General features: G+C 52.1%; 2 protein-coding genes across 4 annotated transcripts in view; both read right to left on the minus strand.

The window, feature by feature from the left end:
* Positions 1-2,710: 2,710 nt before the first annotated feature.
* Positions 2,711-4,349, minus strand: LOC103887877. Its single transcript, XM_009215790.3, has one exon. The coding sequence runs from the start codon at positions 4,166-4,168 to the stop codon at positions 3,329-3,331; it is 840 nt and encodes a 279-aa protein (XP_009214054.2). The 5' UTR covers positions 4,169-4,349; the 3' UTR covers positions 2,711-3,328.
* Positions 4,350-4,712: 363 nt separating this feature from the next.
* Positions 4,713-23,467, minus strand: part of DIDO1 (death inducer-obliterator 1) — a 61,707-nt gene continuing 42,952 nt past the window's right edge. For all 3 annotated transcript variants that reach the window (XM_003904511.4, XM_009215786.4, XM_009215788.4), the window contains exons 9-16: positions 22,153-22,269; positions 21,915-22,019; positions 21,521-21,656; positions 20,768-21,296; positions 19,868-20,021; positions 19,054-19,143; positions 18,050-18,245; positions 4,713-9,413 (exon numbers count right to left, since the gene is read on the minus strand). In XM_003904511.4, coding sequence (XP_003904560.3) covers positions 6,226-9,413; positions 18,050-18,245; positions 19,054-19,143; positions 19,868-20,021; positions 20,768-21,296; positions 21,521-21,656; positions 21,915-22,019; positions 22,153-22,269 — 4,515 coding nt within the window. In that variant the 3' untranslated portion in view covers positions 4,713-6,225. The remainder of the gene's footprint in view (positions 9,414-18,049; positions 18,246-19,053; positions 19,144-19,867; positions 20,022-20,767; positions 21,297-21,520; positions 21,657-21,914; positions 22,020-22,152; positions 22,270-23,467) is intronic.

Raw genomic sequence — 23,467 nt, forward strand, 5'->3', positions numbered from 1 at the left:
ACTGATGGCCCAAGCGCTGGGCAAACCCTGTTTGTTTGCGGAGAGCAGTGGCGCTGCGTCTCCACACTCACCTGCCCAAAGCCTTTTCTGCAGCACATCTGCCACTTCCCTAATTCTTTCATGATCGTTGCTGTCTACCAGCAAAAGAAGACCCTGGGTATTCTGGAAGTAATGCTTCCCGAGAGGCCTCATTATATCTTGACCACCAACATCCCACACTGTGAAACAAGTGTTCTCTTTTTGAGTCAGAGTCTCGCTCTGTCAACCAGCCTGGAGCGCAACGGTGTGATCTCAGCTCACTGCAACCTCCACCTCCCGGGTTCAAGCAATTCTGCTGCCTCGGCCTCCCAAGTAGCTGGGATTACAGGAGCCCACCACCACGCCTGGCTAATTTTTGTATATTTAATAGAGATGAGGTTCCACCGTATTGGCCAGGCTGGTCTTGAATTCCTGACCTCGTGATCTGCCTGCCTTGGCCTCCCAAAGTGCTGGGATTATAGGCTGAGCCGCTGCGCCTGGCCCAAAACAAGTGTTCTTATATTTTACTGCTTCCATGTTAAAACCAATGGCAAGAACTGTGGTGAGTACCTGCTCTAACTTCAGTTTATACACAATGTGAAGGCAGCATCCAATCAAACCATCCAAATGTACACCTGCTTCTTGCTGAAGAGGTGGGAGAAGTGAGAGGAGATGGTGGGGACCATAGGTTCGTGGCACTTGTGATGGGCAGAAGCAAAGGGGTTGGGGGCGGCCCTGTACTTTCTTCTTGCATGCTTCCAGGCAAATTGAACAAGGGGGAAGAGAAAGAGCTGAGGAAGAAAGAGGGAGGCAGGGATGTCTCACTGGCCCATGTGCTGGTGAAGCTGTAGACAGGAATTAGCAGGACAAGGACCTGCTGGTGATGGACACAGCAGCTCCAGCTCTCGGTGCTTTAAATTCCTGGCTTGGAGTCTGAAAAGGAACCTGAAAGCCTCTATGACTGTCTTAAAATAAGTCCTTATCTCCTGTAGCCACGCGGCTGAGATTTCTGCAAAACAAACCTGAAGCCTAGTCTCCTGGACAATTTAATTACAGCATAATCTACAGTTTCGACTTTGCAGTGCCTCTTTTGTTAAATTTAAGGGAAGTTGGGAAAGAACTGGAACCTGATGTTGGAATGGGGGCATGTGGGAAGATCCCAGTGAAGCTGAGGACCACAAGCCCCGCAAGTCTGTTGGGATCTGCCCGTAAACTCCACAAGTCTTCTCTGAAGGCCCATGCGGCTCTTCCACCACTGCCTGGGGAGCTGAGACCCCTTTGCCTGAAGACCCTCAAGTGTCTTCCCTAGGGAGCTGCCCTGTAAGGCGCCACCATCCTGCCCAGGACCCACCACCACCTCTGTTTTCCTTCTAGACCTAGATCCAGACTGGAGTTCCAGCAGGCCCCAAAAGAGAAGGTGTGAAGTGTGGCCCACAAATGCTTCCCTACCAAAACCTGGGGAAAATATGTGGAAATGGATGTTGAGAGTGTGGGATCTGGGTGGAAGGAATATAAGCTTGCATAAGTGAGACAGGGACTCAGATACGAGATTCTCGATTTGATGTGTTGGAGTGAACGGCTGGGAGTGACCACCCCTCCTGCCCCCACTTTCTTGATCAATCACCGAAACTGTTGCCCCACAGGTAGCCTACCCTAAACTAAGTGAAATCCAGAACTTTCCTCGTATACTGGAGAGGACAGTGGAACGCTAGGATGGATTTGTCACGCAAGACCAGCTTGATGTCCTTGGGGCTTGGAGGTCACCCCTTCACCAGGATTCTGAGGAGTGAATTCACGGGGTAGCCCCACACCCTCACCCGGACCCTCACCCGCACCCTCACCCAGACCTTCACCCACACCTGCACCTCACCCGCACCCTCACCCACACTCACACCCGATCTGTCACCTGCACCCACACCCGATCCCTCACCCACACCATCGCCCGCACCCGCACCTCACCCTTTTAATTTTTTAATTTCACTTCACTTATACCTTTCACTTTCACTTGCACTTTCTTTACTCCTTTTACTCTGTAATTTTACTTCCTTACACTACTCTACTCTTGTGCAATTTTGATCTGTTACTCTGTAATTTTACACCTGATCTCATTTCCACAATTTATATCACTGGCACCTGTAATTTCACTTTTACTCTTTTTACCTATACTCTTTTACTCTGTAATTTTCACTTACACTTGTAATTTGATTTGTTACTTTATTAATTTTTACTCTTGTAATTCTTTACTTACATTTCTTGTACTCTGATTTGTTACTTAATTTCATACTCATCTCTTTACTTTACATTCTTACATTACCTATACTCTGTACTTCACTTTACCTTACTCTTAATTCTTTCACTTTATTACTCTTTACTCTTTACTTAATTTTACTTTACTCCGCACCCTCACCCACACTCGCACCCGATCTGTCACCCACACCCGCACCCTCACCCTCACCCTCACCTGCACCCTCACTCGCCCCCGGGAAGAGCTCCATGATCATTCTTTTCTGTAGGCCAAAAACTGCGGTGGGAACTGCTGCCATGCAGCTGGACTCCCAATGCAGTGGGGATGGTGGAGCTCCGGGCTGGCGGGAGCCATGCCACCGACATGATTCCCAGCACAGCGGTGAGGGGCAGCAGAGGCGCAGTCATCTGACCCACATAGTTCCCGCGTTGCCTGATGGGTGCGGCTTCCCTACAACTGAAAAAAATGGACATCCTGCCAAAGGCGTCCCCGTTTTGTGCTGGCAGAAAGGCTGTAGGTTCGAGAGCAGGAGTCCTTCGCTCTGACTGGAAGCCCCAACACAGAGTTCCGGGCCCTCGGCCAAGTTCCAGACTCTGGACAGACCCAGGCCCCTGGAATGGAGGAGAGACTGCCGTCTCCCAGAGGAAGGGGCCCTGCTAAATGCCAAAAATACGCAGCTAATTTTCCCACCACCCCTTCCCAAATGGATCTTCCTCTGTTTATCAGGAGTCTGTGCAACGGGGATGGGAAATAATCAGGCCTTCTAGGAATTTCTAGACCCTGGATCTGAAAGGAGGCCCAGATGCCAGGCAGAGCTGTGGTTTACGGAGGCGGGTGATGGAGTTCGTTCAGGTTTTCCTCTGAGTAAGCCCACTGAGCCTCCCAGCCTCCTGTGGAACAGACGTACTCAGCCAATGGCAGGGTCCCCACATGGGTACCCTGAGCCCATGAGTGAGGTCGGCTGGAAGCAGCAGAGCAGCCGGAGGAGGAGCAAACCCCAGGCCACAGCGTGCTCCTGGAGGGACCCTGATTTTGTCAAAATTTAGATGCAGAGAGAGAAAAAGATTAAGGAAAATACCAAAATAACGACAGCGGTGACTGCTGGGTCTGACGTTTTGGGCAGGCTTGGTTCTCCCTTTTGCTGTGTCCCACAGGAAGACAGACCCAGCGTGTGGGGACCTGCACCCAGCCAGTCTCGCTCTGGCTCAGCCTGTTTACTGGCCCTGCCCTGCCACCGAGGGCTGAGGTCACTGTCCGTCTGGGCATGTCTGTTGTGGTCTTGTCTTTTCTGCCCTTCTGGTTAGGCCCCCCAAGCTCAGCCACAGCCACGGCCCCCACTGCTGCCTCCTCCCTGGGACTCACTGACGCCTGATGTGAGGGCTGGGCAGGGAAGGTGCTTGCTGCTTTGGGTGTTACCGCCTGTTGGAGGCCCCCGTGCCGAGTTCTCGAGTGAGATGGCTCTTTCCATTTTCCCCGACAGCTGCCTCGGCCTCCCTGCTGGAACAGGGAGCCACAGTTCAGTGACCCTGTGGTGCCTTGTGGGCCTGTGGGTGCCAGGGCTCCGGGGCCCGGACCTTTCCCTGCTTCGTGTGACCGACCGGGCCGCGGATGAGCCCAGAGGCAGACTGGAGCTGAGTCTTCCTTGCCACTTTTCCGCACAGTGAGCCCTTTGGCTGCACGGGTCACGGTCTGGAGCTGTTGGAGGAGGCTGGTCAGAGCTGTTGCTGTCCCACCAGACACTTGGCCAAGGGGGCTGCACTGGTCTGCACGGGAACGTCCCACCAGCGTCTGCTCATGGCTGGGCTGTGGACCCATAGGCTTGTTCAGAAGCCAAGCGCAGGCCAGGCGCCAGCTCACGGAGCCTGTCCCTGCAGCCACGCTGTGTGCAGGCACATGGGGCACCATGTCTCCTCTATTGGCACTGCTGGGTCTGGGCCGCCAACCCCGCCTGCCCACCTGTGTCCTCAGCAGCAGCCCACGCCTGGCAGAGCCACCAGGCGCACTCTGTGCTGCAGCCCACGCCCGGCAGAGTCCGGGGGCGCGCTCTGTGCTGCAGCCTGGATGGGCTGGGGCTTCGGGGCTCACTCCTCAACCATGAGACCCCTTCACCACAGCTGAGGCTGTCGCGGTGGTCTCGGGCTCCCACTCTGAAAGCCCCAGGAGAGGGTCTGAAGGGGGTGAGTCCCTCCTCCCAACCTTCCTGCCCATCATCTCCAGAGCTGCATGGCACTGAGTCCCCACAGGCAGCGAGAGAGTTGCCCCGTGACGGAAGGATGTGGGGACCCGCACCCAGCCAGTCTCACCCTGGGCTCAGCATGAGTTCAGGGAGGGGTCCAAAGGGCACTCCTGCCCACGCCCAGGCAAACCAGCAACAAGAAACGGGGTGGCCAGGGCGTCCGTGCATGACCCCAAACTTCTCGGCGTTAGAAAAAGGCTGATGAAGACCCGAGACAGAAACTTCCTGTGGCTGTTTATTCTACTGCGAGTAACAAAACCTATGTCGTTCCATGTTCTCATGTACAGTGATATAAGCCTCCGCAATAGAAAATACAATTTACAGGAATCTCTATCAAGTAAACTAAAGAAACACACTTGATTTTTACATTTGTGTATTTAAATTAGAAAAATTTGCTTTATATGTTAAACAAACAAACAAAAAAAACCTTCACATCGTACTAGATGTTGGAAAGTGACACCTACTTTAATGTAATTTAACCTATGGACACTTGGCTTTCAACACCAAACATCTCAAACTGATACGTTCTCAATGTTTTCTTAACTTAAGAAATCTGTGCTATAAAGTGAAAAATCTGTAGTGACGTACAATGGAATAACAGACTCCAGAGGACAAGTGAAGTTCTTTAATTTTATATCTGTAAAAGTAACTTTATGAAAATATAAAAAATTATCAAAGTGTATTTGTACAAATAAATTAGCCAGATGTTTTTTACTTCACACTTCAGAAGTACTCAAAAAATACACAAGCAAGAGACTGTTTCACAGTGAACAGCTTCCTATCTCATTTGCAGTTCTTGAGCTAATAATCACTATTTCTCATCTCAGACTTTATACGAGTATTGTTCCACTTTCAAGGACAAACTTTTAAATGTATCATCTGACAAATACCAGTTTGAGGCTGACTGCACTGTTCTCGGGACACAGAACTGCTCAGAAGGTGAAACTGGACGAACAAAACCTTCCGATTATTCAGATCAAGGACTCCTCCCCGCCCCCAAAGTACACTTAATTGGTTTGTTACTTTTTTTTAGGCTGGTCAAACTTAACGTTTTTCAATAAATTGTTATTTAAAATGCAACAATTATACTAGGACAGATGTTGCTTTAAATCATGTTTTTGAAAAAATTGATAAGGTGACATATAAAAGCTGAGCTCGCTAAGAAATGTGTGTTTGTTTCCCAGTTGAAAATTGCAATTCAAATTTTATGACAAAAGAAAGATGCATTTGTAAGTTTTGTGTTTCTCAAGACTCCAGATACAAGCTACTAACACTTCTCCCCAGCCGCAGGGTGGACGCCTGCGGGTCACACCCACACCGGCCTCCGGGACAGCGGCTAAGACCTGTAAGAGCAGCTTCTGGAAACACAAACAGATGAGATGTCAGTGAAGGTATGGCTCTAGGGTCCAATGAAATTCCCTTAACATTTACAATAGTCAAGTTATTGAAAAAGGTAACTTTATGATCTGAAAAAGCAATATGCTCTGTAGGCAATTTCCCATTTCTTCAACTTTAAATGGAAATATTAAAGTTTAGTTTTTTTTAAAAAAGCATCAGAATTGTAAAGATGTGAAATCTAGTAAGAAACCATTTACACAAAATTACAGTAATTTTTAAGTCCAGAATATTCTATCCTGAATCTAAGATCGTGGCTATTTCAAAAGCTATTTGTTCAACGCATTTTACGAACGTGGCTTTAAAAAGGGTCTCTGCCCGGCCGGGGCGTCTAGGCCTGCGAGGCGGCGCCGGCGTCGGAGGCCCTCGAGGCCTCGGGCTTCGGGTCCCGAGCGCTCTCTTTGCTCTTGCTCCGGTCTTTGCGGTCGCGGCCCCGCTCCCTGTCCCTGGCCTTGTCTCGGTCCCGCTCTCTGCTCCGGGACCGGTCCCGGTCGCGCCTCCGGTCTCGCTCGCGCTCTCGGTTCCTGCTCCGCTCCCGGCTGCGGTCCCACTCCTTGCCCCGGTCGGCCTCGCGCTCTCGGTCACGGTTGGCGCTCCTCTCCCGGTTTCTGTCCCAGTCCCGGCTGCAGTCCTTGTCCCGGTGTCGGTCCCACTCCCGGGCCCGGTCCCAGTCCCGCTCTCGGCTCCAGTTGCGGCCGCGCTCGCGCTCTCTCCTCCTGTCCTCGGACGCCCGGCCCTGGGCGTCGGGCTCCTCCAGCGGCTTCTCTTTGGGGCCCGCGTCGAAGCGCTCCCTCTGCCTCCCTTCGAAAGTCTGGTTTCTGTATTCGTGGCCTTTGCCCTCTCGGAAGTCGGGCGATGCCCACTGTCCGTCGGCCTCGGGGCCCTGTCCGGGCGCACTGGAGGAGAGCGCGGAGGGCGGCCCGGCCTCCTCCCAGCGGTCCTTCCGGTGCTGCGGGGGGTGGCTGGGGAGCTCCAGCAGGGGCCTGGGGCCCGGCTTCATCACCTGCGGGGCTTGGCCCTGGAAGTGAAATCGCGACGGGGTCTGCTCGTTTTTTTCAGAAAAGGGCGCAGACCCCCGCAGTCCACCAAACTGCAGCGGTGCTGGCGCCCTTTGGTTTGTGAATCTTGGTGGTGAATGGACCCTCTGGTCTTCGAACTGCTGAGGCTGAATGCCCCTGGGACCTGGCATAAAGTTAGGGACCTGGCCTCTGGGTCCTTCGAACTGGTTGGGATGAGGGCCCCGGGTAGCTTCAAACTGACTAGGATGGGGCCCTCTTGGGCCCACGAAATGGCCAGGGGGTGGGCCTCTCTGACCTCCAAACTGAGAGGGAGGGGGGCCGCCTCGGGGGCCTTTCAGCTGGGACAGCAGCGGCCTTCTCTGGCCTCCGAACTGGAAAGGCGCGCCGCCTCTGCCTCCCAGAAACGGGGCTTGCTCTGTCCCTTCAAACTGGGCGGGGGTGCCCGAGACCTCGTTATACGGGGCATCCTGGAATTCCCTCTTCTCCCCATGGGGATCCTTGCGTTCTTCAAATTGGGATGGTGCCACTCCTCGTGGTCCACCAAGGTAAGAGGGTGAGGGGCCTCTGCTGTCCCCATAAGGAGGTGGCCCATGTTGCCCCGAGAATAAGGAAGGGATGGGCCCCTTCTGGGCTCCAAATCTGGCTGGCGGAGGCCCTCGTGGCCCATCGTTAGAGGCGATACTCTCTTCTGGAAACGGAGGGGCTGGCCCCCTTGGTCCCGGGAAATTGGGGCCATGAAGCCCTGACATCCCCAAAACATGAGGTCCAGGTTCACGCTGACCTTGAAACTGGGGCTGAGCGCCCCCCACTTTCTGTCCTGGTGTGGGGAGCGGGGTGGTGCCCTCGCCGGGTCTGGCCTGTGGCTCTCTGTCCCCCTCTGTTTCAACTGCAGGGCTGCTGCTCCTTCCAGCAGAAAGAAGGTTTCTTGGGTCCTCATACTGAGCTGAGCCAAGAGCCTTGTCCTGCGACGCGAACCCCGGGCTGGTGAAAGGGTCCCTCTCACCGTCGTGCTGCAGCGGGAAGCTGGGCTGCAGGGCACCACAGGGTGGTGTGGGCAGCAGCACCCTCCGGGCAGGCCTGGCCGAGCTGTCTCCAGCCGTGGCAGGGCGGGTGCCCTCCCCAGGCTCTGCCTTCCAGCCGTCCTGCTCGGACCCCGCTGGGGGCTTTTCACCTGAAGCCCAGGGGGAAGAGGCTGGCTCCTTTTCCTCCAGGACTGGCACGGGTGCCTGGCCCACAAGGCCGCCCCTGCAAGCATCTCTCTCAGGCAGGGCACCCTGGGCACCACGTGCCGAAAGCCTGGAGGGAGGCTCCCCCTCCCCGTCACCGGCCTCGGCGACCAGGCGCCTTGCCTGCCGTGGGTCTCTGTGGTTTGATGCCTGGCTGGCGGGGGGCAGGGAAGTGGGCTTGTCTGCGGGCTGCTGCTCTTGCTGGAACAGCTCCGCCTTGGGCAAGGATGACTTTGGTGGTGGAGACATCAAGGCGTCTGACACTGAGAAGTGGGCCATGGAGACCCCGACTGCGGCCCTCTGCTGCCTGAGAGCTTCTTCCTGCTCCTCCAGCTGTCTCTTCTGCTCCTCGATCTGTTTGTTCAGCTCTTCTAGCATCTTCTGTTGTTCCACCAAGGAGGGCGTGGCGGCCCCAGCCACCGGCTCAGCAGGCCTGTCCACGGAGTTCCTTCTCACGTCGGCACACATCCTGTTGGGCAAGTCATCAACGGTCACTTTCGCTTCTTCTAAGATGGTCTCATCCTCGGGGTCGTAGGCCACCTCTTCCCGCTCCGCTGCAGCTGCTTCAGGAGCCCTTTCCACCTCGTGGCGCCGGCCTCGCTCCACAAGCTGAGTGTCGAAAGCCCTCTCGGGGTCATATTCCTCCTCGGGGTCGTATGGCCTGTCATCCTCCTCTTCCTCTAGGGCCTTATCTTTTGAGAACTGACCGAACTGCTGGACGATCGGATCTAACAGCGGAGGCGCCGGCACCCCGTCCTCTGCTGTGGTTTTGGGCTCCTGGGGGAGACCTGCGGTGGACCCAGGCGGCTCCCGGACAGAGGGGTCGAATGATTTCTTCTTTCCAAAGAGAGTCTGCAGGATGTGCTCCAGTGGTGACGCTGTTTTGGAAGCAGAGGAAGCGGCGGAGGAAGCTGCCGTGGAGGCTGCTGCTGCTGCTGCTGTTGTGGCTGCTGTGGCTGGGCTGGTGGCTGCAGGTTTGAGGGATGACAACACTTTTAGCACCGGCGGTTCTGGAAGAGGGGGCGGAGGGGGAGGCGACCCAGGGGGTGTGCTGCTGACAGCCGTGTCTGCAGAGTAGAGCTGATACTTGGAGGGCTTCTTTTCGGACTGCGGGGCTGTGGTTACTTTTGGATAGGCCGGAACGTCCACTTCTTCTTGTTGAAGTCGGGTTCGCTTTTCATCCACCTTGTCTAACTCTCCCGTGTTTGCGGGACGTTTTATCTTTTGGCAGATTACTAATCCAAGAATTATATTCGGACGTGGTGACTCAAGACCTGAAAAACAAAATATTTGCAAATTTTAGAATCTAAATCCAACTTTCACCCTTCAGAGGCGAATTTTATTAAGGGCTTTCATGGGGAACGTTTAACAGACAGAAATAAGCCATTCTGTGGCAAAATAAAATCAAGTGTCAAGATAGTTGCAAAAGCCTGGATGATTCTGCCCCAGGAACGCACCATCCCGAGAACGCACCAAGCCAGTCCTCCCGGAGCCATGTGAAGGGGGCGACTAACCCCTCGTCACCAACCACGGAACTGAAGGCCCAATTCACGAGGGAATTCATCCCAATCGTCGGAATTTGTTACATATTTTAAAGAAATTATCTGTAATGCTAGAGCAGAAGTGTGGAGGGGAGGGAGGCTGTGGTGGGAACCTACAGGGGTGGAAAGGGCATTGTCCCAGGTGCCCTTAACACAACAGCTCAGCTATGCTCTTCTTCCCCTCGTGCCACTGCCAGGAAGGTAACAGCCCTTTTTTTTTTTTTTTTGAGATGGAGTCTCGCTCTGTTGCCGCAACCTCGGCTCACTATAACCTCTGCCTCCCAGGTTCAAGCGAATTCTCCTGTCTCAGCCTCCTGAGTAGCTGGGATTACAGGCACACACCACCATGCCTTGCTAATTTTTGTGTGTTTAGTAGATAAGGGGTTTCACCATGTTGGCCAAGCTGGTCTTGAACTCCTGACCTCAGGTGATCCACCCGCCTCGGCCTCCCAAAGTGCTGGGCTTACAGGCATGAACCACCACACCTGGCCCCCTTTTTGTCTTTAACTTAGGAGTTGCAACACATAATTACTCTAAATATACTAATATTAAATGTTTGATTAGGTGCCAATTCAACTCAATTCAGAATTATCAATAAAGCACAAGCATGAGGTCATCCATTAGTCTCTGGTGTCAGAATTACAACTACACAGGAAAAACGGCATTAAATGAAATGGCTAAAATAAATGCTTTGGACTGGGCATGGTGGCTCATGCCTGTAATTCCAGTACTTTGGGAGGCCAAGGCAGGTGGATCATGAGGTCAAGAGTTCAAGACCAGCCTGGCCAACATGGTGAAACCCTGTCTCTACTAAGAATACAAAACTTGGGCCAGATGCGGTGGCTTACACCTGTAATCCCAGCACTTTGGGAGGCCAAGGTGGGCAGATCATGCGGTCAAGAGATCAAGACCATCCTGGCCAACATGGTGAAACCCTGTCTCTACTAAAAATACAAAAATTAGCTGGGTATGGTGGTGCACACCTGTAGTCCCAGCTACTCAGGAGGCTGAGGCAGGAGAATCGCTTGAACCCGGGAGGCGGAGGCTGCAGTGAGCCAAGATCACGCCATTGCACTCCAGCCCGGGCAACAGAGTGAGACTCGGTCTCAAAAAAACAAAACAAAACAAAAAACAAAAATTAGCCAGGCGTGGTGGCGTGTGCGTGTAGTCCCAGCTACTCAGGACATTGAGGCAGGTGAATTGCTTGAACCTTGGAGGCGGAGATTGCAGTGAGCCGTGATCGTGCCACTGAACTCCAGCCTGGGCGACAGAGTGAGACTCCGTCTTGGAAAAAAAATTAATGTTTTAGGTTTAGAAAGAAATTCAGTGAGCATTCACATATCAAAGACTGCCTAAGGCTTGCATCCTTGTAAACACAGGACACGGTGCTCACGTAAACCCCAGAGGTGCTCAGCAAATGGGTGGCAAAGAGCAGAGCAGGTGAACGACGCGCACTGGGGGTTTTAGGGCACAGTATTAGTTAAAAAAAAATTCCCCAAAGAGAACTATTCCCAACGTTGTAAGTTGTGGTAACTTAGATCAGGAGTACTAATATTCCAGTAACAACCCTCCCCACACTCAAAATCAATCAAGAGTGCCAAAGGGGAATAGAAAAACCCACATCCCAAAACAGCAGCTGAGGGAAAAATGATACACATGGGCAGAGCGTTTCGGCAGCGTAACAATATATGAAACTAAACTGTAAAAACTCAATGTACAGATAATTTAACATTACTGTGGTATACAAAAGGTGCTCACGTTACAGCTTTTTTTCCCTTACAATGAAAACCAGTACGATTTCCCGTGCCTCTGGTGATGTTAAAGATCATCACAGATCGCTTCAGGTTGTTTGGACAGGCACCACCCTGTAGTTCTAAACACATTTGTTGTTAATCTCCCTAAATTCCACTAAGGAATTGATGGACAGGCTGAGCACAGAGGGTGGTGGGTGTCCATCTCACCCTTAAGGGAGGAATACCAGGCCTGCCAGACTGAGTTGGGACCAGCCTGCTCATGGGATGCTCCCTCCCTCCTGGCGAGAGGGCCAAAGGCCTCTTCCTTCACAGGCTGCCTGGCAGAGCTGACACTCGAGCGCAGCGAGAGGGGTGAGGTATCCCAGCACCTCACCTCCACCTCCTCTTCATTCTGTTCCCCGGATGGTAGCACGGTGCCAGTGAAAGGGCTGGGTGGGCACAGAAGGAGGAAGGCAGGAAAGCCAGCCAGGCCACACCGAAGGGCACAGCTGAGCTCTGCTGCTCAGCAAATACGAAGGACAACCTGTCAAGTTCACGTTCTGATTAACATGAGTTAAACATATTTTAAAATACTTCTCTCACCACAATAGCTATCTTTTGACTGAATAAGCTATTACATAGCTTACTCACATCCACTTTTCGGGTATGGTCAGTTGTGAAATTGGCTATTATGGCCTTCCCGGACCATACATCTGCAGAGCCCACCACGCCCTGGTGGGAAGGGCACTGAGGCTCAGGCTGAGTTCCTGTAAGCCAGGCCCTCTCCCTGCGAACCTGACACGGGGAACAGACACAGGCCTGGGCTAGGCTTCGGGAGGGACCCCAGGCAGTAGGGCTTGTGGGGCCTCGTGTGGGGAAGTCACCTGGGGGAGCCTAGTGCTGACTCATTGACACAGAGGGGACATGCCGCCCAAGGGAGACTCTCAGCTTCTAAAGAGCTGTCAGGGTGGCGGAATGATGTACAAAATCACTGTTACGTGGTCCCGTCTTGTGGTGTGTCACTCCAACTCAAACTTTTAATGGCTAACTTGCTTGTTAATGAAAAAAATAATTAGTATATCCCAGCTCTGGCAAGATTCTTTAGTCTTGAAAACAGCAACCATCTGGAGATTGGCATCAAACACGTAGCTGGCACGTGTAAATGCTCCCAGCTCTTGGTGCTCTCATCTGCAGACACTGGTGACTGAATAAAGCTGCAGAGTCAGATGGGTGTTCATTCTGAGTTTCCCCGCCATTTAAAATTTAAGTTGGGCTGTCCAAAAAGGCACACCCGTTGTGAAACAAACTTGTCACCCACTCCTGTTTGTTACTATGGTTGCATGAACATGTAAAACGTGGCCGGCACCGGCTCCTGTTTGTTACTACGGTCGCGTGAATGTGTGAAAAGTGGCCAGCACCTTGGAAATCACTCTTCACGGAAGCAGCAGTGCCGTTGAGCTGACCGGACCTTGGGAGCCATCTTCCCTGGAGGAGAAGGTGCCTGGCAGTGCCTGACATGTCCAGCAGACCAGTAAGGTCAAAAGGTCACAGAGCCCCCACCTCAGGAGGGGCAATTAAGGTTGCCCAGGGGCTGTTCCCAGGCTCACCCCTGCCCTTGGCAACTGCCCCGTGGTGTGTGTGAACCCTGGGAGGGAGTGTACCCCGGGAAGGTGCAGAGACTGAGGCCTGCGTGAAGCAGGCACCAGCCAGGCCGCAGGCAGCACAGGGCACGGCAGGCTTACTTACCCACCTCCCTCCTGAGGGCTACTGAGGCCCTCAGTTCATAAAGCAGGCGGCCAGGAGCAACCAGGGCTCGGGGCCCGGAGATGCAAGCTGTGGCTAAACGTGCCCCTGCACTTCCACTGAAGGGTACTGATCAGGCCTGGAACAAGGGTGTGGACATTCCCCCAACACCCTCTGAAAGGCCAGAGGGCGAAATGGTTTTCTTCTGGGCGTATCATGTGCAAGCAAACAGGCCTTTTTAGCACCACGTCTGTGTCCTTTGCGTATTCACGAAGGAGGCGTCTGGACTCAGTGGTCAGAATCAGACCACACGCACAGGAAAAGAACGCAAGACACTGAAGACAAAGGGTGTATTCGAAAAGCTGTGTGGGCCAAGACCAAAACCAGGATCTGTGTGTCCAGGTGTGTCGGCAATAGGGACTGGGGGACAAGGCAGCCGACAAGGGAACCACCTGCTTCGGAGGGTGCAGGAAGCGCCCTTGGTACTGAACCTGAGGCTGCAGGAAGACACTCCCTCTTACTAATGAACCACCTGAAACCTGACTCCTCCCAACCCCAAACTATCACAATGAGGCCTTTACCCCTAAACTCACCCACCGAGCACGTCCTACTATCAGTTCTTAAAATGGAAACTCTCTCAATGGTCTGCTTCTGTCAAAACAAAATGTTCACACCTGCTGGAACAGAAACTGTGTGGAAGTCAATCAACAAAAGGGTTCTGAGTATGACTCGGATAGAAAGACTTGGCAATTAAGGTGGGAAGAAGTGACTTCCCCCAGCCCACCAAACACACCCACTCACACACACACAGACCCTCCCTCGTTCCAACTGGGAACCCCTACACAAAGCCGCTGGGTCCAGCACGCACGCCTCAGGTGAGAGCGCGACGTCCATCTTCTTCTGGGTGCCGGGGTGCCGAGAAGGGCCCCAGGGCAGCACCAGCCTGCACTGCGTCAGCTCCAGCCCCTGCCAGGCGGGCTGCAGGGCTGCGGGCACCACCAGGGTGTGCTGCGCTGGCTTATGGAAAGCAAAGGGGGGCCTAGGAGAGGTGACCAGGAGCCACCAAATGGTTCCAATTCAAACAAACAAGGACCAGTTTCCACGAAATATGTTTATTGATTTAGGAGGAGAAGGCAGTACATTCCATTCAATACTGATTACAATTTCCATGCAAAGCTACTGTTACATACACACATGAAAACTGAAGAAATGCTTACCTGACAATATTTCAAGTCAGAATTTCTCAGCTAATTTAGAAAGCAGTTACAAGTGAATACAGAAGGACACTATGGATTCATTCTTCCCAGAAGAGCTTTCTAACGTATAAAGACCTCAGAGAAAAGAGCCCTTTCCATTGGAGCAGCTACAGAGGGCGGTGTTCCTCCTGCCCTGTACTTGGGGGGAACAGACTGTGCACCCATGTTTATGGACCGAGGTCACTCGACAGGCATTTCAGACCAAGGCTCCGAGGCCTGCGGCTTCACGTGGAAATGACGGGGGCTGGGCATGGTTTACAGGCAGGCATCTTGGCTGTGGTCCAGTCCTGTAAGGGCCCCACACAGAACCCTCCACGATGAGCTTTCAACCCGACTCATCTCCCTTCCATGAACAAGGCCCTGAGACAGGCCCAGACTCTGCCACTCCAAGTCCCTGCGGGGGGCCCTGCTGGTAGAGCTGGAACTGAGTGGGGTAAATATCTAGGTGGAGAAGGTCACCCGGACCCAGGCCTCCCAGTTGCCCCCCAGTGATGCTGAGTTACGGAGAGTGCCCCCACTGCAGGGCAGAGGGGCAGAGGAAGAAAACCTGGTGTTTTTGTGGACAAATCATTAAGACACGCAAGGACAAATGTCCTCGGGGAGATCCAGCTACTGCTGTGAACTGCACGGCTCCTGAGGGTGCTGCGGGGGCAGCTCCACTCTCACTGCCCAAGAAGGGCCAAGTGTTGACAGGGCGGGTGACTTGGTTTCCCCTGAGGGCACAGCTGGGCACTTTCAGTCCTTCACTTGCTTAGATGTGAACAGCAAGCACCAACGGGGCTGGGACTAGACACCACGCTGTCAGAACCCATTAGGCCCCATGTATGGGAGGCAGGACACCTGCAATTGTGTGGTATAAACTGAGGCACATGGATGAGTCGGTCACTCTTTTCTGCGTGAATCTCTACCCCTAACAGGACCTTCTCCTTAACACCCCCAGGGGAAGATGCTCCCACATCAGTGCCCTGATGCAGATGGGCAGCTCAAGGCTGGGGTGCCAGGTCTCCTTCAGGCCTGTGCTGCATGTGCTGCAGAGAACTGAGGCTCTGGAATGGCACTGGGCCCTGCAGACCCTCGCCCAGCACTTCCAGGGGCATGACTCTAGGCCACGCAGCACACACTCACCCCTGACCACAGCTCTGTGGAGTCACCACCATCAGTGCCCTCAGGTGTGGCCTGTGCTGTCCAAGGGCTTCTGGGCAGAGACTAACTCCATGAGGACAGGGTCCGCTGAGACAGGAAACGTGCCAAGACCTAGCCTTACACACACACAAACACACACACGCACACACACGCGCACTACACATTTACACCACAAAGCCAGGACACACACGTACATGTTTATATCTAGAAAACGCCAAGTCAAGTAATCAGTACGTGAAGTGGGCCAAGTACCCAATGGCCTGGCCCGGGGAAAAGGCTGTTTAGTGACCATGGAAGTGTGTGAAATTTCACGCACACATATTCATGTCAACAAGGACATCAAGAGAATTCAACATTATACTGAAGCCTTAAGTTAAAACATTTCTGAAGTGTATGGAAAAGTTTCACTCGCTGTTACTTCTCTAAAGTCCCTTGCCCTGTGTTACTTTACCCAAACGCCTCTGCTCTTTATGGTGCATCAAAGTCCCCGGAGCGATTGTGTGTCCCCGTCAGGCGGCGTTGTGGCCTCAGCGAGTGCCTCGGTGGGCGAGTGTGACGTTTCCCCAGCTGGTCGCGGAGCTGACAGTGTGGGTGGTTGGCACCATCGCACTCAACAGACAAGGTGAGTGACCCCAGCCCAGCCCTCCTTGTCCCGGTGCCATCCGGGAGGTGCCGGGAGACCTGTCCTCTCCCTCTGCCCCAGGGCTGCACCTGCCCAGCCAGCCCTTGCTGTGGGGAGAACGGGGGTGCCGCTCCTCTGGTGGCCTCCCTGGGCCCCATCACTGCCCAGTGTGGGGAACCCCGTCCGAGGCCCTACCTGGGCCCTGTCACTGCCCAGTGTGGGGAACCCTGTGCCCGGCATGTGCCAGGGCTCGCTCAACACCCTAAAACCTGTGCTCACCTGACAGCTCCAAGTTTGGAGATGGAGTAGGGAGAGGAGCTCAAAAAAGGATAAAATATCGCTTCAATTTTTTTAAAAAGGGGAGGCTCGCTATCTATGAATTCACGTTTCTGTAAATAAAAAGTGCTCTTTTCACCCCAGCAGTGAGGCGCTGAGGCGCTGCAGTGTCTGCACTGACTCTGCACACACACTGCTGCTGCACTTGCAACTGACCAGGGGGTATTCACAGGTGCCGGAGAGGTCAGCTTCTCGGTCTTCACCTCCAGGAGGGCCGGGCTTTTCCTCTCCCTGGTCACGTGGAGCTGGCCAGAGCTCTTCACAAGCATCACCTAGAACCTCTACCAGGGTCCTTTCTGCCACCCATTAGGTGGCATCTCTTTATCCCAAGTAGGATTTGAGGGGACACACTAAAGCACTTTGCTTTTAAAAATGTATCTGGCACTAAAATAACTTAATGCATCATGCCAGCAAATATTTAACCCTGAAATTACTGATACCAACCAATCCCTTTATGGACATACAATTCCACAACAGAGGCACAGGCTGAGCCCACTCCAGCTGTGAAATGGGCTCCAGTAGGAACATAGGCTGTGCCTGGGGTGACAGAAGCCTCGCCCAGGATGTGGAGTGGCCCCTACAGGACCCCAGCTAGCTAGGGTGCGGTGTGAGGAGTGTGGGTGGGAGCACCCTGCACAGCTGTGGCAGGAACACCCGCCGAGGCCTGGTGACAGGGACAGAGGGCACTGAGGCACAGGGTCTAGACAGCACCTGCCTTTATGACGAAACACTTAAGAGGACACTGTGTGATTCACGCACCCACTTTTAGAGAACACTGATCCTCTGAGGACTGCATGGCCAAGGAGACACTGCAGTTGGGCAGCGGATACTCATCCCTAACTGAAGTCACATCAGCTTTTGCTAAGGGGCTATGAAAGAGCTGGTCACTGACAAGAGCATGTGGCCCCTGGAACCACCCTCAACCCTTGACAAAGAAGATATATTTTAGGCTATTTATAAATAATCGTTTAAGTACAGTACTTCCCAAGGAATGTGCAAACACAAAGTAGCTGGCCAAAGATGAATGAAGCTATTACAATTTGAGCCACAGATTTGAAAGTAATTCTTTCTAGAAATAGTTTTCTATGTCATTATTTTTAAATCTCCTGGAAATCCATCCCTGTTAGAGAAGTTACCCCTGATGGAGCCACTTCCTGGTGTGTGTGCTGGCTCCTGAGTCTATCTGGAGGAAAGAACAAGGCAGCTGGAAGTGTCACCTCCCTTTCTGGCTGAGCCTCGGGCTCCTGGGCACTGCGTCTTCTCTGACCTGAGGCCAGGATGAGCTGGTTGCAAGCTGTGGGTTTTTCCCTCTCTAAAAAACTCTTCTGAGACAATTTATGCTGTGAATAGGGGGCACTTCTAGTGCCACAGTCCTACGCCCTCAAAGATCAATCCTATTGCTAACCGCTGAGTCTGTGCTCCTAACTCCTGCTCCCAAAGAGCCCTGGGCTGGTCAGGACCCAGCGGGGCACGTCAGTGGGAGGAGGGGTGCAGGTGCAGGTGGGCCTCACCTCCACCCAGAAAGCCAGCGCTTACCTGGTCCCTCAAAGGGCAAGAGTTTGGATGGAACAGGGTCCTGGGCGCTCAGTGGGATCAGGTAGAGGTCCTTGACGTGCCTGTTGTTATTAGCTACAACACCAAAGCGGCCACGGCTGCTAAAATAGGAGTAGAGAGAGATATAGGCGACCTCCTCTTCCTCTGTGGCGGGGTGGAAGCGGATCAGACAGAGCTCCTGCAATGGAAGAGTGGGAAGCACTCATAAAGAAAATGCGGCTCAAGCATCACACGCCCGATTCACATCCTGCTTTCAACAGGAAACCTTGTAAAATCTCTCCTACTCACAGCCATGATCTCACAGAGCTCCTGTCTCAGTGAGGCAAGTCACGTGACATGTGAGCCCAGCAGTGTCTGGAGCAGAGCTGGCTTTTCCTACATGCACGATGGCCCCGGTCATGAGGAACCAGCTGCATGATCTGCAATGGCTGGCTGTGCACCTCCCCAGAGGAGGGTTCAACTAGATGACAGGATCTAGCCCTTCTGTGAACCTGACGAAGACTACAGAGCTTCCCCAGAGAAAACCACAGACACACACAGCTGTAGCTAAATCTCAGGGGGTCCCAGAAAACCAAGACCGTTTAAGAGCCCAGGTTGAGTGCCCTGAGCCTGATCACCCCCGCAAAAGACACCACCTGCTCCTTCAATCATTAAAAAAACAAGAAAATAAAGCTTATATATTTCTTACTAAAATTTAACTGCACATACATTATAATAAATTAGAAACAACTTCCTACCACTGTATACTCAAACACCTTCACATAGTAATACAACTGTATACACTTTTTTTTTTTTGACAGTCTTGCTCTCCCAGGCTGGAGTGCAGTGGTGTGATCTCAGCTCACTGCAAAACTTAACTTTTAATATTCACCTGGAAATAGGCTAACACTTTAAGTGTTAACCCATCAAAATAAGAGGTTAAAAAAAGATGTGTTTAAATAAACACGATTTTCCATCGTTGCCGAATTTATACTATAAGCAGATACCTTAGACACAGAAGACTTGAGTTTGCCAACATAATCCCAAACTGTCTTCGGTGCAATCCTCCCACCAATGTGGATTGTGTCAGGCAAATCCTAAACAGAAAGCACTGGAGTAAATCACTTTGAACTGCAGTAGTCACAAAAAGATGAATGCAGTCATTTGAAGGCACATACTATCCAAGATTCAAGAAGACCACAACTATTCCAAGGAAAATAGTCATTCTTGTATTAAATGTTGCATTAAATCCAGGATTACAAGTTACCAAATCCGAGGGGGGTATGATGCCAACCTTCTGCCAAACAAGATTATGTTTAGAAATCACTGCCCAACACTTCTATGCTGTCTTTATGTACATACACAGAGAGTAACGATTCACGTATGAGCCAGGGTGACTCCTTGCGTTAAAGTCGTAAATGCCAGTGCTGTTTTCTGGTTAATTCTAGAACTAAAAGGCCTGCCATGGGGTCATATGCGCCACCCCACAAGTGGCCAGGTGTGTGTAGAGCTGGCTCCGAACACCTGACTGTGCTGGTGGCTGTGCGCACAGCCATCTGGTCAGTGCCCCAGCGAAACCGGTCACTGACAGGCCAGACTACAGGCTCACATTTCTGGCCCTTTCCAAACTGCTGAACCTGTGGACTCCTCGTAGCCATCACCACTTTGCATTTAGAGGCATTTCTGTACCCGTCAGTCAGCTGCAAGGGTGTCAGGCTTTTCTCTTTCTCTGCTACTTCCTGAAAGTCACGTGTTTGACTCTGGTTTAGAAACTCCTGTGAAAGACACACGCACACGCACACACACTTTCTTGGTTCTAACCTCACTGAGGTAATCAAAACACCCAGAGACAGGATACGCCTTAGTGACAAATTTTGCCACACTCTGCATGTTAATAAATCCTTTCCAAATGGTGCTGAGTCGAGACAAAAAGAGGGTCGTGTCTCCCTCTGGAGGGGACCGTGATTCTGAGGTGCTGTAAAACAAAACCATGAAAAAAAAGTCAATGTCCCTCTGTGTAATGAGAATTTCAAAAGTAGATTTTTTTTTTTTTGAGACAGGATCTCATTCTGTCGTGCAGGCTGGAGTGCAGTGGGGCAACACGGCTGGCTGCAGTCTCCACCTCCCAGGCTCAGGTGATCCTCCCACCTCAGCCTTTCAAGTAGCTGGGACTACAGGCGTGCATTATCTCGCCTGGCTAATTTTTGTCCTTTTTGTAGAGATGGGGTTTTGCCATGTTGCTCAGGCTGGTTTCAAACTCCTGGGCTCAGGCACACCTCCCACCTCTGCCCTGCAACATGCTGGGGTGACAGGTGTGAGCCACTGTGCCTGGCTTCAAGAGTACAAAGACTTTATATGTAAAAGCAAAAGTGAACTCTTGTAAGTTTTACGTTTTTGGTAGCTTACTTTTGCCAATTACTTACTTTAATTATAATGATACAGACATTTTGGTTAAAGAAAAATAAGCTCAGGCACACCTCCCACCTCTGCCCTGCAACATGCTGGGGTGACAGGTGTGAGCCACTGATGCTCTGGCTTCCAAGAGTACAATAAGGCACTTTACTACTGTAAAAGTTCTAAAAGATGAGACTCTTGTAAGTTTTACGTTTTTGGTAGCTTACTTTTGCCGAATTCAACTTACTTTAATTATAATGATATCAGACATTTTGGTTAATAGAAAAATAAAGTTTGGCTTGTTCAGACCACACCTGAAATACCCACCTGATATTTGGTGACGGAGGAACTGACAAGTATCTTGGGTCAGGAGATGAGGACGGCTTAGCTAGTATGGACTTGGGCACCATCACAGAAGTCAAAACAGGCTTCGGCACGTCCTGTCTGGCTTCCACCATGTGGGTGCTGTCTGGGCGGGCTGCTGCGGAGGCCACGGCTGTGCATGAACTGCTTGGAGCGGTCCTGGGGTCCCGGCCGGACACTGTGACGGTGGTGACCAACCCACTCCCACAGGAGGCTGGGCAGGGGGACAGGTCTTCCAGGGGGGAGGGCTCGGGATGACCATCTCCTAGAGGCCCAGGGAAGTATGTTCTGTCCGCGTTTGGATGAGAAACACTTTCCAGGCCTGGCTCAGAAGCAACTTCAGGCAAAGCCTCCGGCATCACCTCATCAGCTGGATCAGGAGCTGGGTCAGGGGCAGAGCTGTCAGGTTTCGATTTTAAGTCTTCTTTCTTAACAGAAGCTGACAATTTTTGTTTTTTTGGAGCTGGCTCATCTTCTGCAGAGGGAACCTGGCCTGAAGAAGGCAAGGAAAGGCTCTGTGAGAAACCCAGCCGGCACACGACTGTTTCGCACACCAAGCCGAAAGCAACACTCTAAAGGCAGGGCAGGAAATCATTCTGGCCTTTCTGCATGTTTAAGCTTGGCTTAAGTGTAGTTGCTTTTAGAAGGATTCAGTGATATTTAACAAAATCAAGTTTAGTCTCAGCTTCAAGGCTCCATCCCCCAAACTGTGCTCACCTGTGCAAATTTTACAGTTGAGATCGAAGAGGTGTGCGCGGTGCTGACTGGTGGTGTCTTTCAACATGCAGCTGAAGACATCGAGGAGCGGTGCTGTGCTCTTCTCAGGGACAGCACGTGCTGACTCCTGCTGTTCCTAAAAGTAAAAGAAAAAAGGTGAGGTCATTTCTTCTCCAAACTCAGCTCCAAATTAACAACACTCAAGAAAAGTGGTCTCATGGGATTGAGACCCACGGGGGAGAAAAAAGGACCACCGAGTACAAGGACTGAGGAATGCCACAATGACATACACCTGCTGTAAGCTCAGTGTCCTGCCCAATAATTTAAGATAACCTCAAAACATTTGGGATGGATTAATCTATCTTGGTGAACACAAAAGCTCCCAAATGCTTACCTCTGAATCTGACACTGGCGGAGAGTCCTCCAGATCGGGGATGGCCTCCTGCCTGGGGGCCGTCTTCTTGCTTTCATTGTGCAGTTTAGTTCTGGACTCCATCACCTGAAATGAAAAAGACACAACAGAGCTTAAGCCTTGTTTTCTAGGAGGAAAGCATTGCTCATGCAGCCGTCTATGAATCTGTTTCTGTTAAACTCGAGTCCCGGGTGCCTCCGCAGGTGCCCTCTGCACTCACAGATCTCGTCGGCCTCTCTTTCCACGTGGAAAGCTCTTTAGATACAAGTTCTTCTGGCTTCAGTCTCACAAGTTTTGCCAAAGAGATTTCCTCACGCAGAACACGGTGGAAGAGTCCCTATAAACAAATATTTTTCATTTACTCAAATACTATTCCTGTATCTGTCAATACAGAGAGCTTATGGAAAACAGAGCTGCCCAGAAGTTTAGCGGGCACAGGACAAACGCCCTCAGGGCCCACCTGCGTGTGGCACTGGGCGGACCTCTCTAACTCCCCAAATGGCCTTGTGAGAGTGCGCCCTGGGTCATCCCTGCTGTGAGCAAATGGGGGCCCAGAGAGCACAAGTCATAAGGTTAAACAGTGGGTCTCACGGCCTATGCTGCACTGGCTCTGCTAAAAAAACAACACACAACACCTCACGAAAAACAATTATGTACACAAGGTAGACACAAGTCAAAAAGGTAGTGTCAGGGACAAAGGAAGGAAGAAATCATTTCTGTTTGTGGCTGTTCAATGGTGAGATGCAAAGTCAGGGTCTTTCAATATTCTAAAATTCTAAACAGGGAGGGGTCTGGAGGCCGATGGAGAGAGAACACCAGAAGGCTGTAAGCCTGGCGGCGAGAGGCCACCAGGCAGGCAGCCTATCCCTCCCAGCTGGAGTTTCTGTCCCTGTTGCATGGGCCGAGCACCGCCCACCCCACACTGCAGTGAGGAAGGACTGATTCCACAACCTGGGCATAAGCAGCCCCTGCTCCAAGTGGTGAGAACTCACTAAAGCAGCCCAAACCGTCAGGCTCACTCAGCTGGCGAGCAATATGAGAAAATAAGGTGGAAAAGGCTGTCTGAGGCCGTAATATGGACACCCTCATATACTGGGACAAAGAATTGGGACTTTGGCTGGGCACGGTGGCTCAAGCCTGTAATCCCAGCACTTTGGGAGGCTGAGACGGGCGGATCACGAGGTTAGGAGATGGAGACCATCCTGGCTAACACGGTGAAACCCCGTCTCTACTAAAAATATAAAAAACTAGCCAGGCAAGGTGGTGGGCGCCTGTAGTCCCAGCTACTCGGGAGGCTGAGGCAGGAGAATGGTGGGAACCTGGGAGGCGGAGCTTGCAGTGAGCTGAGATCCGGCCACTGTACTCCAGCCTGGGTGATAGAGCGAGACTCCGTCTCAAAAAAAAAAAAAAAAAAAGAATTGGACTTTATTTTGGAGCCAGTGAAGTGACTGGCTTGTAATTTTACAGCAATGTTTAGAGGAGGCTAATCTGGTGATAAAACGTGGACTTCAGGGAAGCCAATAAGCAGACAGGAC

This window comes from Papio anubis, chromosome 16 (assembly GCF_008728515.1).
Source record: "Papio anubis isolate 15944 chromosome 16, Panubis1.0, whole genome shotgun sequence".
In the NCBI taxonomy this organism is placed as follows: domain Eukaryota; kingdom Metazoa; phylum Chordata; class Mammalia; order Primates; family Cercopithecidae; genus Papio; species Papio anubis.